At 33.5% G+C, this 24,465-nt stretch overlaps 2 protein-coding genes across 6 annotated transcripts in view; one reads left to right on the top strand and one right to left on the bottom strand.

Moving 5' to 3' along the window:
- The window catches only part of SUPT3H (SPT3 homolog, SAGA and STAGA complex component), a 411,938-nt gene that overhangs the window by 356,701 nt on the left and 30,772 nt on the right, over nt 1–24,465 (bottom strand). The gene's annotated exons all lie outside the window — the stretch shown is intronic.
- The window catches only part of RUNX2 (RUNX family transcription factor 2), a 351,373-nt gene continuing 334,488 nt past the window's right edge, over nt 7,581–24,465 (top strand). For 2 of the 4 annotated variants that reach the window (XM_025260982.3, XM_025260984.3), the window contains exons 1-2: nt 7,581–7,723; nt 7,927–8,049. In XM_025260982.3, coding sequence (XP_025116767.1) covers nt 7,992–8,049 — 58 coding nt within the window. In that variant the 5' untranslated portion in view covers nt 7,581–7,723; nt 7,927–7,991. Of the gene's footprint in view, nt 7,760–7,926; nt 8,050–24,465 lie in introns of those variants that run through there. The other 2 variants (XM_044929390.2, XM_025260962.2) reach the window with 2 other exon arrangements.

The following is a 24,465-nucleotide window of genomic DNA, read 5'->3' as shown; positions in this document are numbered from 1 at the left end:
GGCTATTTTCAAATTTAACTTATCTGAAGAGTATATCATGCAAAATGCTAGGCTGGATGAAGCACAAACTGGAATCAAGATTGCAGGGAGAAATATCAATAACCTCAGATATGCAAATGACACCACCCTTGTGGCAGAAAGCGAAGAGGAACTAAAGAGCCTCTTGATGAAGGTGAAACAGGAGGGTGAAAAAGTTGGCTTAAAGCTCAACATTCAGAAAACGAAGATCATGGCATCTGGTCCCATCACTTCATGGCAAACAGATGGGGAAATAATTGAAAGAGAGAAAGACTTTATTTGGGGGGGCTCCAAAAATCACTGCAGATGGTGACTGCAGCCATGAAATGAAAAGACACTTGCTCCTTGGAAGAAAAGCTACCTAGATCGTATATTAAAAAGCAGAAGTCCATCTAATCAAAGCTATAATTTTTCCAATAATCATGTATGGATGTGAGAGTTGGACTATAAAGAAAGCTGAGCGCTGAAGAACTGATGCTTTTGAACTGTGGTGTTGGAGAAAACTCTTGAGTCCCTTGGACAGCAAAGAGATCCAACCAGTCAATCCTAAAGGAAATCAGTCCTGAATATTCATTGGAAAGACTGATGCTGACACTGAAACTCCAATATTTTGGCCACCTGATGCGAAGAATTGACTCACTGGAAAAGACCCTGATGCTGGGAAAGACTGAAGGTGGGAGGAAAAGGGGACGACAGAGGATGAGATGGCTGGATGACATCACTGACTCGATGGACATGAGTCTGAGTAAGTTCCAGGAGTTTGTGATGGACAGGGAAGTCTGGCGTGCTGCAGTCCTTGGATTGCAAAGAGTCAGATATGACTAAGCTACTGAACTGAACTGATTTTCAAAAATAATTTACCATTTCCAATTTACATTTGCCACATATAAATTTGTGAAAATTATTTGTTTTAATAGGAACACAACTTCCCCAGACCTTTCCTGCCAGAACCATTAGAAATGAAAAGGTATTGGGATAATGATGGGAAGGAAACTGAATTTCCAATTATCTCAGTAGATTCTGTTTTCACTATGAAAATATTTAGAATGAAACCACAATCTTATCATAGTTGATTATATTTTTTATAAATATATACGTAGCCAACATCCACTGATCAAGTGAAAAGTCTTGTGACCAAGACATGCCAGGACTTAAGAAATTACGTTTTAATACCACTATCACGAATAATAGGAAATCATGAATAACTAACTATCCAAATACTGTATCATCTTATAAAAAGAAGCAATATTTTATAAAAGTCTAAAACATGCTCTTTACCGGTCACTGAAAAAGCCAGTTTTAGAAGACAAAACATGCTTTTTTAAAAAACATATGGTGAATTTTTAGAGTTCACCAAGTTAAATAAAGTTTTAATCATCCCATAAAAAGACTGAATAGCTTGCATATTATGCCTACGCACTAAGAAACTGACTTCTTTGGCAATTTGTTTCAAAGTTTGCAAGCTTTTATTTAAGCGCAGAACTTATATTTTGAACAATGCTTTATTATACCAGTATTGCTTTATTATACCAATATTATAGAAATACGTACTCCTGAATAGCACAAACCACAAGTTTTTTCTTATTATGAATACAAGTAAAGTTTATAAATATTTTCAAATTCTTTCATAATTTATTTAATCTTAAAGTACAAATTGAAGCAATTTTTGACTACTAAACTGACTGGGAAATTGAGATTTCCAAGGGGAATACCATCAAATTTATAAAAACAAAAAGATCAGTATTCTAGAGATTCATTTTCAATATATTCTCTGCATTGTTAATTATGGCTGAACTCAAAGTATTTTCCAGTGTAAATTATACACAAGACTTAACAAATAGAGACCTAAATCTGAAACTCCCTTTACAGAAACCAATGAAAAATCTATACACAGCGATGAAATTGGCATACAAATAAAAGAACTGTCAAGACATGTATCCCTAAAAATAAGCCTACAATAACTATTTTAAAGGCTGTGTGTGGTCTCACCCATATACTTTGGCAAGATGCACTTTCTCCAACCACAGCTAGATTCATCCGAATGCAGTGGCACTGGAGAGCCTCTGTCTCACCTGTCAAAGCTGAAGAACGTGGTTCCAAAGACCACCATGAGTCCATGGAGAAAAGCCACAGCGCTACAGCTGTTATTGATAAGCAGTCTCTACAGGAGAAAACACTTCAAACAATTAAGCAAACCATCCTTAACAAAGATACAGACAGACAGACAATATACTAATGTTTAAATGGTGAGATGACAAATACCATGGCAGGTCTGAAACAGCAGCCATTTACATAACTGGGAATACTAAGAAAGAATCTTTCAAAACTAACACTAACTTCATAGTCTCTTCTGTTCTTTATCTCACACAATTTCTATACATTATTTACCAATTTGAAAACTCTCTCATCTTCCCTTATTTAAATATTTTAAAATCTCCCTTATAAAATCTCAAAATTCATCTAAATTACTAATGTACTAAATTCATCCAGATTACTAAAGTCTGACAGTTAAGAGCATAAATTAAGACTTAAAACAGAAACTCTAAGGATATTAAAACCTGTTTTTCTTTTACAGAAGATATCTTCATATCTTTTTCAATGACATTATAGAAGCAGTTTTTCTGCTTCAGACTAACCTCCCTTTAGTAAAGCATATAGACTGGCCAGGTAAGCTATAGGTAGGTTACGATAAATAAAGAGCAAGAAAAACAATTACTTTGGAAAGAAAATTGCCTCCAATGAACACTTAGAATCCCACGTCAAATCTGGCAATAAAAACCAACTTAAAATGCAAAGAAATATACCTTGCTGGGTAAAGAGTTTATATAAATATGATGAACATCTCATAATTTACTTTTCTTACTAGATGACAATGTTCTCAAACCTTGTATAATACTGCAACGATTCAATCAAAAAAGAAAAAAAGGTGCCCTTTTGTGCCTTTTCCAGGAAAGTGAATATCCAAAAAGTTCGCATTATAGGAGGGTTTCACCTACAAGCAAGACCCATAGCACAAAGGCTCCAATGTGCTATGATGCCCCAGTTTCATTTACTATATTCTCTAAGTACAAAGGTTCCAAAAAGATTAGTTTCACTTTTCCCTAGATATATTTAGTACGTTAACTAGTATCGCAGGGATATTATTTTTCTTTGGTTTTGTCAGTAGCATGTTTGATATAAATTTTATTAAGTGGTAGTATATGTAACATTGCATTGTGGGTAGGAGTTTCCTGCTTTACCCTAGCCACATCCTCAGCTGTCATATGAGCATGTTTCCCATATTTTCTGCAAGTTCTCGCCTTTTTTTCTCCTTAAAAAAGTGACAGCAATAGAAGATGAATTGTTTTAATAATTATAAGAAACATGATTTATACAGTAACATTAAACAAGTATGGATCACTATGTACTTCGAAAAACTGTCCAAGGGAGAAAAAAGTAATCCTCACAATTAAAGTCCTAAATTCGTGTGAAATAATGTTAAAATAAATTAACACCGAGGAAGGACTTAAAATTGTTAAAAGAAAGAAAATCTCTGTAATCAGATGCCAATACCACCTAACAAATGAGGTGTACTATATCAAGCTATAACGATAATTCGCCTTGAATGTTAGAAGCTGCAGACCTCCTACATATTCATTAGTGAAGATTAATGTCAATATTGCCTACAAGGACCTTAAGAATCTACTCTGAGATTTTATAGAAATGTCAAAACAGAGAAAGAGAAACCAAAAAAGCCTGGAGGAGAAAGGGAAGAAAGTGGGAGGAGTGGAAAGGGAAAGAGAAGGGGAGAGAGAGAGAGACAGAAGTTAACTACTTTCTCTTTTGGCATCCAATTTCCACATCATCTCACGGTCAGCCAGAAAGCTGCTTATACCAACCAAATGAAGTTGTTCAAACAATCATGGCTATGGCAGTGTTTTGGGTTTTCACAAAACTGAAAGACAGTGCAGAGGAAAACAAACAGTACTCCCATTACAAAAAAATATCACATTTTATACAATACATATATATACACACACCACATAAATGTTTTAAAGTACCACAAAATAAAACCTTGCACATACATACAACCGCACATATGTGTGCAGTTAACATGGATATATATTCCATTAAAATAAGTAGAATTAAATCTCTTATAATCATAATTTAAAATATTAATAAAATTATATGTATTTTACTAATATAAACATTTTTCAAAGCATCAATATAAGATCCAATAAATTCTATATATGTCGCAACAGCTATACATTAAATCCAAAAAAAACTGTCAAAAAAATTGCCACATACCACGCTGAAACAATAAGAAAATTCCCTGCTAAAACCTCATAATCAATGAGAACATTTTAAGCCAAAATAGGATTTCTACAATTTATACAACTCCTACATCAAACCTATTTTGCTGCTTCTACTGTTCTCAACTAAAAGAAAAAATAGAGTTAGCAACAAAGAGAAGTTTAAAACAATTTAAAAAAAACACAGAAATGGGCACAAGACTGATAGTGATAAAATGATTGTATTATAATAGGATCATTAATTCAGAAAATTTTAAAAATGATTCAAAAGGTAACAATGAAGCTAAATGTAGTATTTAAAACATTACAGTGTTATATCATCTAACAATATACAATATAAAAAGTTCAACCAATGTTGACAAACTTATTAAATATAAGGTAATGGGAAGCAAAATTATTTTTGTGAAACCGTTTTCAAGTTCAAAGCTATAATTTCCATGGCATTATAATACATAATTTATACAGCAGAGTTAAATTCATTACTTACTTCAACATAACAAATACTCATATATCCCCTGAAAAAATGAAGTTTTGAGGGTCTTTAAAAACCAGACAACAACAAAAAAAACCCTGTGGCTTTCATTTCTGATGTGAAGCATAATCAAGGGCTTTATCTGCAATGACTCTGCTGAGTCAGTCCCTCTTCATCATATGTGGTAAGCTATTTCTAATGAAACAAACTGTCAATTATCAAATATGTACCCGTTATCACTATTGTTTTTAAATTTTTACCCCAAAGTAATATTTACTCCAAAGAGGATAGATTTTCAATTTAGAAAAAGAAAAAAAATATATGTATGTGTTTTTGTGTATGCAGATAATGAATATACAAACTTTAAAGCTCATGACCTCATATGTTCTCCAGTCAGAATGAGATGGGCCTCACCCAGAGCAGAAAGGTCATAGTCAACAATATCTACTAAGCTATTAAGCCGTAAGAGTGCTTTACTCTGACCTAAAAATTATGTGCAGAAGGGTTACCTGCAAAAGAGAACAAGCAGTTAAGAGACACATAGATGTTAGAAATTATTCAAATACATACACAGTTAATTTAGAGGGTCATTGTACACTTAATTTAAAAAAATATTTTAAGGGAGAGAACATTTAGCAAAAAGTTGGGGTTATAAGATGTCACGGAATCGTAACTGGAAAAAATCTGAAAAGAAAAAAACGTTTATACTTATCAAACTATTACATTTTTCTCAATTTGCCTAATTCTGTGCTATTGCATGAGCATATGGAATTATGCTTGAAAATTCCACAAATTATATGGACAAAGTTGTCCTTTAACTTACTTTAGATATTAATTATAGCTACGGATCCCACTGCACGCCTTATTTAAGAAAGAGAATCAATGAATGACTTTTCTCTTTTTGCACGAATAACTGCACGTTAAATGAAATCTTTTAGTTTTCAATGTAAAATCTGTTTACATACATGATGAGGCACGATAAATCTGTATTTTGAATAAAACACTAAAATGTATTTCTTTTACCACTAAAAGTTTATTATGGAAAAGTTCTAGACATTTGAATAATAAAGGATTAAAGTCATTTCAATGTCCTCCCAGTGTATTTTGGGGAAATTATTTTTTTCTAAGAAACTTACGAACACATTAGTACATTTATCTTTACCGAATATAAACCAAAAGCAGATATTGAAGTATGCTAGGATGACTACACGAAGGGGCATTTTGGCTCTAATATCTTCCTTACTATTTCCCAGCCTTACCCCATTATATACCCTGAATAATGTTGTGTAATTCACAGTCTCCGCCCACCCTCCCAGTCATTTACTTCATGCCACTCCTGGTTACTATCACACCAGGAAGAAGTCTAACATGCAAATTCAGAGTGGCGTGGATAAATGGCCAAAAAATGCCTAGAAAATTGGTCTGTTCAGCTTGATAATTTTTGTTGAAAAATACCCCATCGCTCTCAACTGATGAAAACAGGAAGCTCTATTCATAAATATGAAATTCTCTGCCTATGATATATAATCATCCTAATAAGAAAATGAGTTCTATACATACATGTCCAAAGGGGCAAAAAAGGAGATAGTTTCCCAAAGATGTTTCCAATTTTCTTCTGAATCAGAATTAGCAAATCGAGACGACTCACATACTCTGTGTGCATTATTCCTTACTACACACAGCATTTTGTAATTTATTTCAAAGCTTCTATTATAAACAAAAAATACAGCTTCTGTTAACCCACTCCATTCTGAGCTCAGAAAAATCAATAACATTTAACAATCTAAGTTACAACACAAGAATTTTACTTTATATTTGTATAAGATTTGCTATCAAAGGCTCTGTTAAAGCTAATATCCAAAGAAACTATTTAAAGGATTATACAAAATGAGTATATTTCCTTAAAAAATAAAAAATTATTACAGGCATAAAGAAAACTAAGATCCATCCAATAAACTATGCTATAATTCTTGCTATTCATTTTTATAAGATACTCAAAGTAGCCATGAGATAAAGGTAAATGTAATACAAAATGTACTAATTATATTTCATCTTTATTGTAGGAGCCGGCATCCAATATTGATCATACATAAACTAGACAGACATGATTTAATATTTGTAAAGGAATTCCCAGACTAACACTTTCATGACAGCCAATTTACAGTCAAGCCCAGCAAGCAGTTTGCAACCAGACCTTAAAAAAGGTAAACTTTTTTACAATGAGTTACAGATTCACGAGTTTAAGAAGACAAGAAAAAGAAAAACAGGACTCCAATCACCCAGCAAATATGAAGCAGACCCCAGAATGTGATACAGTCCAAAGATGTAAATTATTGTAAATCATCACTGTTGTTCAGGATTTCACACACCGCCTCTTGAGCCAATTTTGCTCACTTCTCCACAGACACAATAATGAACTAAATAAAAGGAGGAGGCACCAAAAATATAGGGGTGGGGGATAGAAAAGAAAGCCCCCAACTGCAGAGCTCTGCTCCACAGACGCTTAACCTTACAGGAGTTTGGGCTCCTTCAGCATTTGTATTCTATCCAAATCCTCATGAGTCACAAAAATTAAAAAGCTATATCCTTCTGGATGCCAGGAAGGGCCTTACCACAAGCCTTTTGTCAGAGGGAGAGAGAGAAAGAGAGAGAGAGCATGAGCAAGGGGGGGAAGCCACAGTGGTAGGCAGTCCCACTTGACTGTGAGCACTGTGAGGTCACAAACCACATGATTCTGTCTCTCCAGTAATAGTGCTTGCAAAAAAAAGGAGTTTGAAAGCTTTTGCTTTTTTGGATTGTGTGAATGCTTCATTCGCCTCACAAACAACCACAGAACCACAAGTGCGGTGCAAACTTTCTCCAGGAGGACAGCAAGAAGTCTCTGGTTTTTAAATGGTTAATCTCCGCAGGTCCCTACCAGCCACCGAGACCAACAGAGTCAGTGAGTGCTCTCTAAACCACAGTCTATGCAGTAATAGTAGGTCCTTCCAATATTTGCTCATTCTCTTTTTTGTTTTGTTTCCTTGCTTTTCCCATGCTACCAGCTACATAATTTCTTGACAGAAAAAAAATAAATATCAAGTCTATGTACTGCAGGCATACTGTAAAACTAAAACAAGGTTTGGGTATGGTTTGTGTTTTCAGTTTAAGGCTGCAAGCAGAATTTACAACAGAGGGTACAAGTTCTATCTGAAAAAAAAGGAGGGACTATGGCATCAAACAGCCTCTTCAGCACAGTGACACCATGTCAGCAAAACTTCTTTTGGGGTAAGTGTTATCATATTTTAAAATCCTATCAGAGATGAACCTGTTAAACAGAAAGGTATGTTGCTCGGATAAACTTGCTAGCTTCGCCGGCTAACATTATATGAAAGGTCATAATGATGCTGTTTTGTTGCACTGAAAGCTGAAAAATGAAATTGCAATACAAATGTGCTTCTGGCATCTGTAACTTATCTACTTCTCGGGCTAATGACTTGAAATAGAAAAAATTAAATTATCTCACATTAGTCTAAATGTTTTCTAGGGTTATAGAAATGAGGTAGCCGAAACAGTAAAGCAAAGTTTAATATTCTCATTAACCCTCACTGAAATAAAATTAGACACTAAATTAGTCAAAGTATTGTGAAAAGTATTCATTCCGGCAGCTCCCAATATTTCAGCAAACTTTAAAAAGGAAGCAATTTTACAAAATAACAGACCACAGAAGTATCTTGACATTATACTCAAGCATGCAAAACAGAGAAAGAAACCTGCAGTATAACTAACATTTTAACCAGCTCAACTAAAAGATATCTATTTATAATTTTAAACTGCATCATAAACCATCTGCACAAGCTTGTTTCTAAACAATTTTACAGAACTAACGCATATATTCAACTGAAAAAAAATTATGATAAGTATGTAACAGCCATTTTTAAAAACTCTTTATAGTTGCCCAGGAATCCAAGATATTAAAAAGCTCACAGAAGTCTTCAAAAACTTACAAGCAATCATAACTTTCTATACAATTTTCATTTACATCTATACACTATTACCCACATGTAGAACTTGTTATAAACACACAGCAAACATCAAAACGTCTAGGATTCTTTTAATCATACTCTTGAACCTACCAAATGAGTTATCGTTTAGTATCATAAAAAAGAAAATTCGGTAAGGATACTCTGCATGATTTAAAAGAGCCAGACCAATTAAGTCATGCTGGACTTTAAATAAAACAGGCATAATATAGTATTAATATTTAATTTCGAGTTAGTGTTGATACAAAAAGTAAACTACTTTAACATTCATCAGCTAAAGTGGTATTATAGTAAAATAGCTAAACACTTACAAGATTTTCTTTATGATGTCCAACATGTTCTAGAAGACAAGTTTATAAAATTTCCTTTTATCCCTTAAAATAAATCCTTTTGCTGTGTATACCTGTATTAACTTTGCTTTATAACTTACAACTAACGATTGGAGTTTCCTTTACTCCTCCTACTTCACACATTTTAACTGGCTACCAGAGGATCAGTCTTAGTTTCGGTCAAAGAGAAATAATTAAACCTGAAGGAGAAAAAAGGTTTCTCTTAAAAGGGTGAGGAAATGTACTATGTATTTTACCAAAAAATGTAAAACTGCTGTAGTGACTCCTTAACAGCTCTAAGTGGGCCCCCTCAGATATAGCACATCCAATATAATAATCACCGATTATTTCTTAATGTAATGGAAGGTAATAAGCATTACTGTAAAAACTTCTGCATTAAGGAAGCAGAACATATACACAACTAGACTGCACTAACAACTCTTGTAATTACAGTTTCTACATGGAAACTTGCTGTTCCTACTCAAAAAGAGGGGGAAAAATGCTTAAAACAATTGTTGTATGGAGGGATAACTTGAAACAGGCACCTCAAGAAGTTAAGTTACTCTTCACAATATTACTCTGCTTTAAAAAAATAATGACTTTTCAAACCAGATCAGGAACACAAATTTCAAGCACTATTTCAGCATTAGATTTAAAGTTATTAATATAGTCACAAAAAATATGTTAAAATGTTCTTTCTTCTATCATGTCAGGGAGTCTTACATTTCTGTAACATCTTTAATAACTATTTCTACAGTAAAAATTTCAAAACTTGATCAAGTTAGAAACAAGACATGTAACAGTGAATTAGATAATCTTCTATCACATGTCATATATGCTTATACATCATAACTTAAGTCTTCCTCTTCTGCAAAGTGGAATTTACCCCTTCCCACACCCAAACAGTATTGGAGAGCCTGGATAGAGAACATAAAATGAACCCACTTCACCGGACTAATTACAGGTGGGTGGTGGACAGAAGGTACAAGGGTATCATCACACTACAAACATTTCCCCCTTCTGGAATCTATCTGAAGTCTGAAACCTCACTTTAGGCTTTAAATTTTTACATAATTGATCACCGAAATATCCTAATGAAATGTCAAAAGTATGTACTCCGATTTTGTAAAATACTTTTAAAAGTTCGGGCTCTTCCTAGGTAAGGGACAAAGCTGACCAACTGCTTCACCTCAAAATAATGAGGGAAAAGAATTTGAGTGTATGTGTGAGTATGTGAGAGAGTGTGTGTGTGTATGAATTTTCAATCTGCGCTACTCAAAATCTGTTCATTATTTATCATAAATGAAGTCTGTTAAAATAAATAGATGTAACTCATGGAGTATCTTACCATTAAAAACTTACTTATGAAAATATATCAGCTGACAATTTCTACATAAAACTTTGCAACTGATCACAGTGCCCAACAGAACGTGATATGTGAACACTGACTTCCAAAACAATACTTGTGGTTCATATCAATGATAGTGACTTTATAGTTTCAAGACTGACTAGCAACAAAGTGTCACAACTTGCTTCTAAAATAAGAGAGCTAAACTCCCAAATCCAGGGAGATGATTTCAAAAGAACACACATCGAGGATCACTCCTATTAAAAACTAACAAGGTTGATGCAATTTCCAAACATACTTATTATGAATTATTTTACATAAGAGTAAATAAACATAATTTTACATGAAAACTGGTAAAGATTTCACATTTAAACATTATAATATTTTAGGACATAAAAGATTTAAAAGAAATCAGAAAAAAATTTTTGTTAGTCTATATAAACCTGATAGTCTTTAAATCACAAGAAAGCATGAAATACACATGGTTATATTATGATATATTCTAGTCATTTTAAAAGAAGAAAAAATTAATCTATTCGATTACACCCTTCAAGCTAATCACTGATAGTTTGACTTATTTAAATCAGTCATGTTAATGCTAAATTCAGTAAGATAGAAATGTTCCAGTTTGTTAAAAGAACACTGAAATATTTGATGGTTAAATAAACTGCAGAGGGGGGAAGAAACTAACTCATTGAAGGCAGTAAGATTTTATCAAACACACAGAATTAATCTTTATTGAATAGAACCATTCACAAATCAAAACTCACTGTACTTCAATACTTCCAAGCAGCGCTAATCAATTACAAACCTTTTCTAGCTCATGTGCTTTCAATTTTATACACTGGTGGTCCTCAAGTACTGTATTGGGGCTGAGTTAAGACATTCTGTATCACAACTTTTTTCCCCCAACAAATATTCATCTAGAGGGCTTTTTTTCCCTTCTCAAGAGCTGCTCACATGAAAACTGTGGTGATATTTTTATACTGTACTTCTTTGTTGAAGCAAAAGGTTAGGGGTTACCTAAATACCTCAACTGTATATACAAAAAAGGGAAAAGGTAAGTATTCATATAAAAAAATCCAATGGGACTGGATTATTTATTTTTGCATTTCCTATGATTAATGATGCACCCATGCATACTTGAAAACTAATGGCAAAATAGGGTAACATCTCAAACTCCTCTCCAAAGCATGCAGAAAAAAACCTTGCATGCTGTTCTAACCTTTGTTCCAAGAAACTTAAATGGGACAACTCTAAGTCAACAGTGAGGTCATACAAAGCTCCCCAAAAGAATTAAGATTGCAAATGCAATTAATTACCTAACAAAAGTCTTTAAAGATAATTTTACATTAAGGTTCACTGGAACAGTCTGCCTCTACACTGTGCCTCTGTAAAAATAATAGACATATGGTCAAACAGGCAAATACCTTCAATATGAAAAAATCCTTCCCACGAACAAAAAACTGTAGTATGATTAAAGCATAACTATTTTTCCTAGCTATTTGCCATGCAAAATTTATTAGTAAATGGGTGCTAGCAAAATCAATGCTAATTTACGCAGTCTTCCTATGAGGTAACCAAAATGCACTACCTTTTTCTCCTAGACCAGTGAATCCATTGAATACAAATTTTTATCCAAAAAAAAAAAAAAAACCTGTCATTAGTCTCCCATAATAAGGATAACAACAAACTCCATACTCAAGTATTTTCTAAAGAGCAAAATACTTTAAGTTGTCTAAAGTACATGGAAATGCTTCAAGAAATATGAAACAGTTTTAAAACAAATTTTCAGAGAAGGAAGTCTCACATAATGAAAATATACACCTTGATACAATCTATTGCCATTTCAAAGTTTATGGAATTCAGTCAATACGTATTTTGTTTAATGTGTTACAATTCAAAAAATAACGGAGAAATTCTATACCTTATTCAAAGGGAGCCTCCTTACAATTTTAACCACAGCTGACCACAAGCTTTTGTCCATTTAACAGCAAGCACACATACATTCCCACATAATTTTTTAAAGATCTGTATAGCAACTGAGATTAAATGCTCTTTTATTACATTGTATACGAAAATCTTCATCTTCTGTTGAATTCTTCGGAATGTCTCTCCTTTATATTATTTACTGAAGACGTAGGATTTAATCTTGGTGCAGGGCTGAATGTAAGCGACACGGTCTCAATCATTCGGGTGTTTACTGTTGTTGTTGAACAGGATGTAACTCTAAGGTGTATTTTTTCATAAATATGCTGTCTTACATAAATAAAAACCTCATCATTCATCAGGATATCTAAGATAATTCAAAAATAAAATGAGCTGTAGAACTGAGTCCTACATAAGCATTTAATACATGCAGTGAAAAAAAATTCATTATTTATACATCTCCTCTAATTACTCTGTGTTCTTGTTACTACTCATAAGTCCAACATCCAATATGCAGTTCAGGATTAAAACTCATACCAAGTGTGATTTTAGCTCTAAGTGATTTTCAATTTTCCAATCAACTGTCCACAAAATAAGGATTTCTGCACTACACAGACATACATTAAGTGAATGCAATTTTAATGATATTTAAGATACCTTAAAATTAGATGTAGTGATGTCAGAAAATTTAACAAGCTGCATTATTCCCAGACGTGTACTTAAGACTATGGTGGCCATTAGTTTAAAGTCTGTTCTCTGCATGACTTCTATTACCATCCCTTAAGAAATTATACGGAAGAGTTACATTAGAGAAGTGACAGTCCTAACAAGGCACACCTAAATAGCCTGTGCAAGGCCAATAACTTTTACCACAAAACCAAACAATTTTACTTTACTTTTCAATTTTATTATCAGTGGTATCTACTGAAATTATTATACCCTCACCTATAAAAATATATTTACATAAAAGACTTAAAAGTTTAAAACTCAAAATTTCAATACACATTTACAGGTTTGTGAAAATTATATGACCCACAAGCATGCCAAACTTTGTATATACACTCCTTATTGTTAGATACGTCTTGCAGTCAGGTATCTAGCAACTAAATCCATTGTATGGTTTGGTAAAAGCACAAGCTGAAAAAAGGAAATAAAGGAAAAACGCAAGCCAAATCACAATAACAGTAAGGTTTAAACAATGTATATGCACTCTTTCTTTAGAAAAATTCTAATAATGATGTTGCAGTATTCCACAGAACTTTCCATTGATATGGACATAGTTTTATAGAGAGGCGTGTATTTGCCATGTACATAAAACTTCAATTTCTTTCAATTATGAAAATTTTAATATGTAGTATATGAATTTGCCTGGGCATATACATAAGTGACTAGAGAAACTTGGGATAATAACTGTAAACCAGGAAGAAAATAATTATAAATTAGTTAGTTAAGGTATGGTTTGAAGTTCATTTGGAAAGACAATCAATTACTTTTTGCATGTACACTAACAGAGAAATGTTAATCTGTAAAACCAACAATAGAGATTAGGATCTGTCAGACAATACAGGATTAAAATACACTTGTAAAACACAAGGATGTTATTTCCCAGTTATAAATTTACATTACAACCTGGTATCAGTTAAACAAATTATTATATTTCACAAGGGAAAATATGAAATGCAATTAATCTGTTAACAAATACCCATTTACACACATTATATCAAAGAATAATTCTGGCCTGGTGCTAAACAGGCATATTTTCTACATATTTACTCACTGACAATATAATCTAGGTAAACAATTTGGCACTATATTAATTTGGTTATTTTGATAGTAATAATTATAATTAATTTTATTTCTAATTTTTCTACTGAAGTTTCCAATTTAAACTTCAAATTTCCAGGATAATCTTCAAGTGAAAAGGTATCATCATTTCTACCAAATGATTAAAAACTACTTAAATGGATCTAAATAAAGTGAATTCACTCACTATGAAACTGAAAAAAAAAAGGCTGTATTTTATAATTAATATTTTTTATCCCATTGGTTTTACTGTATTTGCGTAATCTGATCCCAGAATTAGACACAAGGGTATCCAAAAGTTACAGTGTGCATGTTCCTTTTAATCAATAAAAATTTTATTATGAGTTTTTTTTAAATACAGCTCAAAGAAACCCTATTTTTTGAAAAGTGAATTCTCAGTTTATTTTATAAATTTCTATCAGATTACAGAAATCTGCATTATACTAGCACAGAAAGAAAAGTTCTTTATGCTAAGAATCTACATTATTATCAATCACTGTGCTTTCCATAAAACATATAAATGTAAAACTATACAAGCACTTCTTACAAGGACCTTAGCACCCAATTCAAAAATAATAAGACATCATAAGAAGATGTCTACAAGAAATTTCCATTAAGGCAGTAGCATCCAATATCAGGCAAGACAGCTGGTTACAAAAGATAATCTAGCAAGATTAATTTTTTACTTCTCATGAAATTTGTAAAGCTTTTCAGGTAATTCAGCTTTTGACAAAATGCAGAAAAAATTGCTACTGCTCTTACAGAGTTCAACACAAAAATAAAAAGATTTAAGAAGGGAATCCATAAAAACAGATATACTGACAAAGACAATGCCCTACAGAACATCTGTAAAGCAATATAAACATGAAAGTCAATGTAATCCAAACCTTTGATCACTAATCCAACCTTCTCTCCATAAGTAGAAACTCCTCTTTCTCATATTATTAAAACTCCAGTGTTCACACAGAATTCTTTACATTCCCTCACTTGTTAAAACTAAACACACATAACATGTTCTCTATTTTAGGAGGAAAACGTATAACCTTTTTAAAACTTTTTACCACAAGTATCCACCTTATTTTTAAAATGCCATTATCTAACCTAGATAGAGATAATCAGTATTGTCAGAAGATCATCACCCTTAATTTAACAATAAAGATTTAACAATATATTTCCCTTAGAATATGTGCGAGCGGATTGCAGAATATTTTAGTGTACCAATAGGACCAAGGAAAACACCTAAGGAGATTTTTAAAAAATTATCATACACAAGTATCTAGAGAGAAAACTGAGTTATGTGATTATTAGCTTATTTTATTTTCATAAATATTCTTATTTTTAACATAATGATAAATCAGAATATATCAAGAGATAATAACTTTTTAAGAGAGCAAAATATTTGGCTTAAATTGCTAAATTATTTCATTATTAAGTGGTTAACCATTCCATATAAATTTATATAGATAAAAAAATTTTACTGAGACACGTTCAAACTATTTTCTTAGCTACGAAATGAAATCATGTGTTCCAACAAATAACAGTATTTTCGATAAAGCAGTTATGCACAAAGTAAATATATGTTACATGTACAAGATTAGAAATTTTGTATAATGAAACTACATTACTATATGTAACTCAAATTCTCCACTTTGATTTAAACCTTATTCTGCCAAACACATGGTCAATTCATTGTGCTTCCATGATCAGAAAACATCCAATATCCTGAATGCTGTTTTAAAGGAAACTTTAAGAAAAATTACCTTATTATTATAAGCTGACAGTTATTTTTTGAAAAGCAGCTGTGAAAAGAGTATGATCTGAAAACTAACATATGAACTTAAAACTTACACACTCAAACATGAAATGAACAAGAGAGCAGGAAGCAAACGCATAAAATAAAACCCTAGCAACAATACCACACTAAGAAGTCAACACTGAGCAAAGGAGAAGCACATACGCTTTTTAAAATAAATGCTCAAATGTAAGCTTGCCTTCTGAACTGCTCAAATGAACAGATAACATCCCAGTGACTACGGAATTTTCTTCTAAACTGGCAAGACTAAAAAGAATCACATCTCGTTCCTAATTTTGCAATTACAATGTGCGAATCTTTCTTTACTCATAAGACTACCATTTATTCTAAACTGGCTGGAAAGGCTCGCCCATTGCATTTTTCCTGTACATACCTCTTCCTTATCAATTATGGTGTATCTTCAGCATTCGGAGAAGAGGGAAAAAAAAAAAAAAAAAACGCTTCGAACTTGGAGTTTAAAACATATCATTAAATCAATATTCACAGGGCTACCCTAAAAATATTCATTTCTAGAAGGTCAGAAAATCTTGCTTTTTTTAAGCTGATGCATCTACACATAGAAAGCAACTTTTAGTAAGTTCTTTTGCTACGCCATAATGATCTGCTCCAGAAACTCAAGGGTACCTAAAACAACGGGCTACCTGTTCTAGCCATGCTTAGGAATGTGTCCAAATCATTTTTATTGATTTAACCTTTATAGGAATGCTACATATCCTCAGAGAAAAACATTTTGAATGTATTTATAATATGATACACTTCTGAGAAACCATGAAAAAGAAAGCTAAAAACAAATCTAGATACTCCTCCACCCTTGGTTGTTATGGGTTTATTTTTGTTTACTTTAAACACTATCAACAGACCTAAATATTACATAATTTTATTTAGTAAAACTTACTTTGGCACCCCTGTAAGTAGAAATAAAAATTTATTTTGGAAAAAAAAAGTGCATTTAAATAAATTCTAACTTTAAGAAATAAAATGCCTGATGACAATGATGTCACATCTACAAATTTTAACAGATTCTAAATACACCTTTTATACTCGAGTTACACATTAATCATGGAACCTACAAACATATCAAACTTAAAGAATTTAGTCCTTATTGAATAAGCTAGGTTGTACTCTAGTTTACATTCTGAGAGTTTACAGAGAAAGTTCTGTGTTGCCTATCTCTCTAGCTTTCTGCAAGTAGTACTTTATTAATGGCTTCAGCAGCTAATGCCTGCATTAGTTATGTTTGCCAAATAATAATTCACAATATTATGCTTCCTCACATTATGGTTCATCATTCGTTAACTTGAACCTCACCTCTAAAGGAGTTATACTTTCACTGCAAACTGTTCTCTTAAAAAGGCAAACAACTTTTGAGCATTTCCAGATGTAGCACTCAAAAAAGAAAAAAAAAGAAAAATCATAGGCAAATTCTCAAAGAATTCTAAAATTATTAACAGAAATACAGTAAAACTGAAGTTACTATTTATTACTTCAATAATCATCCATAAGTTTAAGAGCTGAATGTGCTCCTTATCAAATTAAGAAACTTCTGATAGAGGACTAATAATTTCAAATAGCTGCCAGTAGATAAAATAAGCACAGTTCAGTTTGAGACAAGATTCAACTGAACTGGAATTTCTGAAACTCTGACAATCACTGAACATGCAAGAATAAAATCATAATGTTATCTTTTTCCAACAGTGAACGGATTTTTTGTGGATAATATAAATTTGGGTTTGGCTACACTACTTTCATTGTGATTATTTTTATGAAACATTCAAGCATGCATAAGATTATGCTAAACTGAAATTAAAATAATTTATATGCAGTCTACTTCTCTGGAGCAGGGCTGGAAGAGAGTGAGGCAAGCAGGCAGGCGCCTGGGGTTCAGGATTTTAGGAGATCCTAACGCACAGCCCTGGAATGAGTGCTTCCTCAAACACTGTGCCCTGGGCACCGTGCTTGCCTCACTCTAAGCCCAGGTCTGCTCTGGAGCCACACGAGCGTAAACCATTTCATGACATATGTTCTAAGCAAGGTGTCATGAACAGAAATTTGGTAATATAGAGTAATAAAATTATAAATAAGATTCTATCTTTATCTGATTTACATGTTTCTAAAAAAAGAAAAAAGGAACCACTCCAACTTAAATGTAAATACTTTTTTAATGATCATATTATAATGAGTAGTTACAGTTCTGAGATGGCACAGATTTTCTTCAAAGGAGACTTGTATTTGCCATAAAAACCTTTCAAAGTAAACTAAGCTGCCTTATTGCTTAATTTAAAAAAAAAGACTAAGTATGTTCCATTACGGAGCTCATAGCGCTACACTTGAGTTGTTGCAGCCCAGTGACACCCAGGTCTGACTGATCAACAGAATCACTTGAGGAACAGGTCTTGGGAAGGGGAGGGCGGAAGAGAGGGTCTTGGAAAACTTTTTTAAGCTAAGCTTCCAGCTAAATTAGCCAAGTTTGGGAGCCAACAGTCAACTTATAATAAGCTTAAGACACAAATAAGTTATTAAGACAAGTGGTACATATATAAATTCCCAAACTGTCTCCCCTATAAACATTTGTAAAGTTTATTTCACAAATCAGATAACATTCAAATTTCAGTTTGTTACTTTCCTGCCTTTCCTTCAAGTATAGAGATATTAGTCAACACTGATGTGTCCAACAGGTAACATCAAAAAGGAAAATGAAGTCAGAAGCACAGACAATTCAATGAGATGAATACAGCCCCCCAAATTAATATTTATTTTTAGGTTTAAATAAATATTCTAAGTATATAATTTCAATCTATTGTGAAAATCTAGTATTTTAAACTTTAAATTCATTTAAGTTCACAGTAACATATTTTAAGAATATGTATGTACCCAACATACCTTCATGATTTTTAATTGAAGCTCTATTTTGCTTTTATGTTAGCTTTTCTTTCTTGAATGTTTATTGTGCAGGGCACTATGCCCCTTTATAAACATTATTTCCTTTAATTCTCTCAACTCTCTTATATAAGATGGGTATTATAATTATTTACAGATGAGGAAACAGAAAATGAGGTAATAAAATCTGCCCAAGTCACACTATTGAAGACCTGGGATTCAAACCCAAGTTTCTCACTCTTAATTACCACCTTACAATGTTATTCACAACCTTAATGAAGTCAATTCATAATCCCCCGTTTCATCTGTAAAGGTGTTACTTCTCAGTAACATGAAGTTTTATTAAATTGACAAAATACAAAGAGAGAATCTTTGCATCTCTGAAGTCTCCCAAAGTGTAAGTTTTAGTAATACTGATCAGTGAGGATCAGATATCAAGAACAAATAAAACTGAAGAGGATACCAAGTGATAAGGTTAGGTCAGGTTTAATCAGAAGATGAAAATTCCAAGGCAATAAAGAATTCTTAACCTATCATTAGAATCAAAAATCTTATTTAATGTCCATACCACACAGTATATACTTCACGTGATATGAACATACCATTTTAGGAGTTAAAAATTAAGCTGTTAAATTGAATATAAGGAACTTACAATCTTTCTTTTTTATAAAATTTAAACAATAATAATTTTAATCACAGGCTTTGGTGTCTGTCAGATCTGGAGTCAAATCCTAGTTCCTATAACTATCCACAACATTCCCTTTACCAGACCTCGCTGTCCAACCTAAAAAGGCCTATATGACCACAGTTAGGCTAAGTGACCAAGGTAACTTTAATTTCTAAGTCTTAATTTCTAACTGTAATTTCTTAAACTCTTCCTTGATCTCTTACTTGAATCTTTGATGCTGCCAAACATCCACTCTAAAGGGAACATTTTTCTTTACCTACCAAAGAGATTATGTACATGATTCTAGGAAGTAAATCTTTTGACATGCACTGTTCATCCCAATTAGATCTACAACCATTTCTCCATTATTATTTAAGACAAAAAAATCTTAGAGAAGCCACAAGAGAGCTCTAGCTGCTTTTTTTCCTGGCAGAGGGTAGGAATAAAGCTGTGAGACTACATTTCTCAATCTATATGGCTCCACTGAGAAAAGATGCATTGACCAGAAGCCATAGGTGATGACAGGTAGATGAGACATTTTTGAGAATAACAAACTAAGAAGAGAAAGCTGTTTGAGCATTTACAAATGTCAAGAGACTTCTCCAATCTTCTGCAAACCAACAACTTCAGAAAGCCTAAATAAGGCACGAATCACTTAGTAAAATTAAATAAACACATGCAAGTATAAAATCATAGATACTACATTAAAAAGGAAACATGCAAACTGGTACCCTATCTCGCAATGGTGCCAAGTTAAAAAAAATTTTTTTTAGTTAGAAATAAAAGCTAACAGGGTCAGATAACTTTATTGACTTTAAACTGCACAAGTATTCACGCTGATTTCATTAAAGTTGCTAAAAAGATGTAAGAAAAGACAAAAGGTTTTATGTGCAGTCAAAACAGTCAACCAAAGAAGCAGAAGAGAATGAATTGAAGAATTACATGGTGATTTAGTCATTATTGACTAGTAGAAAGAAATCGAGCCTGGATGTGAAAAACACGGACAAGTTAAAGAGATAACACAAAGAAACCAGCAGAATTTGGCAGCAATTATTGGGAGGGGCAAAGAATAAGGACAATTTGACTGTAGCTGAAGAGAGAGTGGTGAAGTTGTCAATGATTAAGAGAAAAAATGGAAAAGGGTAAATTAGAGTTTCGCTATGTCATGATTAAAGTTGCAGTTAGTAGGAAAAAAATAGGTGTACACAACACAATTTCCATTTTTAAAAAATTATACATGGGTATGCATGTATATCAGAGGAACTCAAAATTATGTTTAGATAATAGAATTATGAAAAACTGTGTTTTTTTATACCTGTCAATATTTTTCCACTAAAAAATGAATAAATTTTATCATTTTTAAAATTTAGTTGACAGTATGCTTTAACGTTTAAAAAGCTTATTTTCCTGAACCCACAGAACAAATTTGCTACTGTGAACAATGTTGGGTTGGTTTTTTTTATCCCATGCTCAAGCTGTTTAAGAAATGAAGTAAATTCCCACAATTTAAAACTCTTTTTATGTGCAAAAAATAAGTTTTACAAAAACAATAGAATCTCATGGAAACATGACAGATCTAGCAAAGGTTCTGATTCTTTTAAGTTTAAATCCCAGTCACACCAATTACAAAACCATGAGCAAGCTACTTAAGCTCCCTGTGCCTCAATCTCTTCATCCTAAAAATATTACCACCTACCTTGAACGTTTTCTGTGAAAAGTAAGACAACACATGGAAAGTACCTACAGCCAATCAGAAAAAAAAAAATCACTGCAGTTATTACACATAATCAACTTTCCAATTCTTAAATCCTCTTCAAAGTCTAAATCTGACTACTCAGTCTAAAGGGGTGGGTTGAGGGGAGGGAAGGGAGACTCAAGAGGGAGGTGATAAATGTATAATTATGGCTGATTTGTGTTGTTGTATGGCAGAAACCAATACAACACTTATGTAAAGCACTTTCCCCCCAATTAAAAAATTTTTTTTAATTTTTTAATAAATAAATGTGACTACTCAAGAGTGTGGTCCACAGATCAGCAGCATCAGCATACATAAATATGCAGAACTTCAGGCCTCAATCTTCTGAATCAGAACCTGTATTTTCACAAGATCCCCGGAAAAAACAGAATGTGACAAGCCCCATTCAAAATAACATTCAATGAAGGTGTTACCAGCTCCCTGAAGCTGTCCACTCCATTTCTGTTCCACAGTTTGTCTGATGCTGAGCGAAGAGCACCTCCTTGTTCACTCCTAATTACTAATTCTGAGAGACTTGCAAGAAACTGACAGAAAGACTAATCATTTCCACTTGTAAACATAACTTTTCAAACCTAAAGATAACTCTCATGTTCACCCTTCAATTAATCCACCTTGCCTGAACATGAAGCGGACCCGTGGTACAGAACTCTCTCTTGTAAAACAAGGTCTTTACGAATTCGACAAATTCAAATTGTTTAATAACTCAATAATTACACTGTATAAGTTATTAAGCTGCACAACTGTATTAACTAGATTTCAGGCTGTATTTACCCATGCTGTACACGAAGTATCACCACAAACTTCTCAGTTCCTTACTGAAGGTTAAAAACACTATCTGGCCCATGTTCCTGAGATGGCTCCCCAGCAGCCCTGGCTGCGCAGAGCTCGTGAGGCATGGCTATTGCTGAGGGCAACTGTTGGGCTTCTAGTATTCACCTGCTAGGCGGCTCCTCAGTCAGGTCTTTAAGAACCCATTATAAAATCTCAGAGGCCTCAAACTGACAGGGCTTTAGACTCTCATTTTGAAAACTAATTACTCTCTTTGATATTTTTATACTAATATTTACTGTTAAGTATTTTAAAATTGCAGGTGCCCAGTCGGGTCTTTTTTTCCATTTCCAATCAGCTGAATGAAACAGGCAATGCAGAAGACAAATTGTCAGATGAAATAGCAACTGAAGTTCCTCAATTTAGAGAAATAAAAGGCAGTAGAAGTAGACATGAAAAAGGACGTCTGCAAGGTCTGGGGCATCTCCTAGATTCAGCAGCACACTAACAGGAATTAGACTCTCACAGAGCTCCTAGAAATTCATCTTCTCTGAAGGATTTCTTAGGCTACTTTGAATAGAATTGTCAACTCTTTTACTTCTTATACAGTTGAGAACTCCCTCAGTGACTCAGACTCAATTTCCCCTTAGCTACATACTTATCCTTACTCTCCACCCTTAGAAATGACATGCCCTTAGTTGCCCATTCAGGTACTGTTTATTTCTTTTCGTTCTCCTGTCTGAATCCTCTTTCCATTCATGTGCACATGAGCACTGGCTCGGATTTCGAGCTCCCAGTGGAAGGTCCATACATGTACATAAATGTGCTCAAGTGGCAGCACTAGGCTCGGCGCACCAGTAGTGACAGAGCCCACAGAGAGATGCTTACCGCAAAGTTAAAGTCCATTAAAAATTAAGAACAGACAAAAGCATGTCAACTTTTCAGGTAAGGAAGTGGTGTAAGATTCAGCATTTTACTCTTGGCTGGAAAGAATTAGAGAAAAGAAACCTGCATACGAAAGGTGAATTGGCCTTAAAGACAACAAGAGGAATATACCAAGTGAATGGAGAAAGGAAGCTCATTTAAGAAATGAAGAACGTGATGAGCTAGACAAGGGAGACAATAAAACAAGTGGAAGTTGAGAATTTTTAAATTTGAAATGTAAGGGACTGTTTGTAAGCAGGGTAGTTGAGCAGTTGCCATATAGTATTCTCTAAAGCAGGCTTCATTCTTAGGAGTATCAGAACATCTCCACTGAACCTAACAGAATCAAAATCAAACTGATCAATGCTAATAAGAGGGCAGTATATTAAAATGTTCCTCATGATCAGTATCTACTTCCTCAGCATACCTGAATATCTAATAGGTAGCCCCACAAAATTGGAGAAGGAAATGGCAACCCACTCCAGTGTTCTTGCCTGGAGAATCCCAGGGACGGGGGAGCCTGTTGGGCTGCCGTCCATGGGGTCGCACCGAGTTGGACACAACTGAAGCGACTTAGCAGCAGCAGCCCCACAAAGGAAACAAAAATACAAAGCATGATACCCAGCCGGGATATCAGAAGTTCACAGTGAAAGATTAATTACAGTCACAGGACATAGTCTTAATAAATTTTTCCTTTTGATTTCTTTACAGGGTTCAGTTTTCCTGGGTTTTTTTTTCCAAGCTTCCAACCTCACCCCCAATTTTTCTAGTATGATAGGATTTTTAAAGGACTAAGCCACAAATGTAAAATCTACTTACAGAGTCATAATGATATAAAACCAAACAGTTTTTCAGAGTTTCAGTTTCATCACTTATCATACTGAACTGTATATGGCTTTTCCAAACTCTCTATGGCTTTTCCAAATTCTGTGTCTGCCATATTTATTACATTCTGGAGAGAAGATTATTTTTAACAGTACTTCCTGGCCAGCAGAAGGCTGTTCACAGCAGACATTATGGTAAAAGGCATTTTTTTCTCACTGAGACCCTGCATAACCACAATCCTTCTCAATTCTGGTCTTTAGGGAGCCACTAATAAACAATAGGAATCTGTACAAGCTTTTTCACCATTCCATGCCTGAAGGTTTATCCTTCCATTTAAAATTCAATTTCTTCTTCCTAACTTTCATCTAACTATGCTCATTTCTACTGAATCCTGACATCTATCTTTTGAGTTTTTCCTTCTGCAGCCCTAGATGTATGTTTTAATAAGGCACTAACAGAGGGCAGTGATAAGAAGTAGAAAAAGTAATGAAAAAGACAAGCAGATGGAAGAGCTTAATTCTAGAGCATTCTACTCTCCTGCATGGCTTTAAGAAAACTAAATGGTTTTTAGACAACACCTCCTCATGCCTTAGTTTCCCCATCTGCGAAATAAGAGGAAAAA

The sequence above is a fragment of the Bubalus bubalis genome, chromosome 2 (genome assembly GCF_019923935.1).
Source record: "Bubalus bubalis isolate 160015118507 breed Murrah chromosome 2, NDDB_SH_1, whole genome shotgun sequence".
Taxonomy (NCBI): domain Eukaryota; kingdom Metazoa; phylum Chordata; class Mammalia; order Artiodactyla; family Bovidae; genus Bubalus; species Bubalus bubalis.
This window is presented reverse-complemented; position numbering and strand designations above follow the sequence as displayed.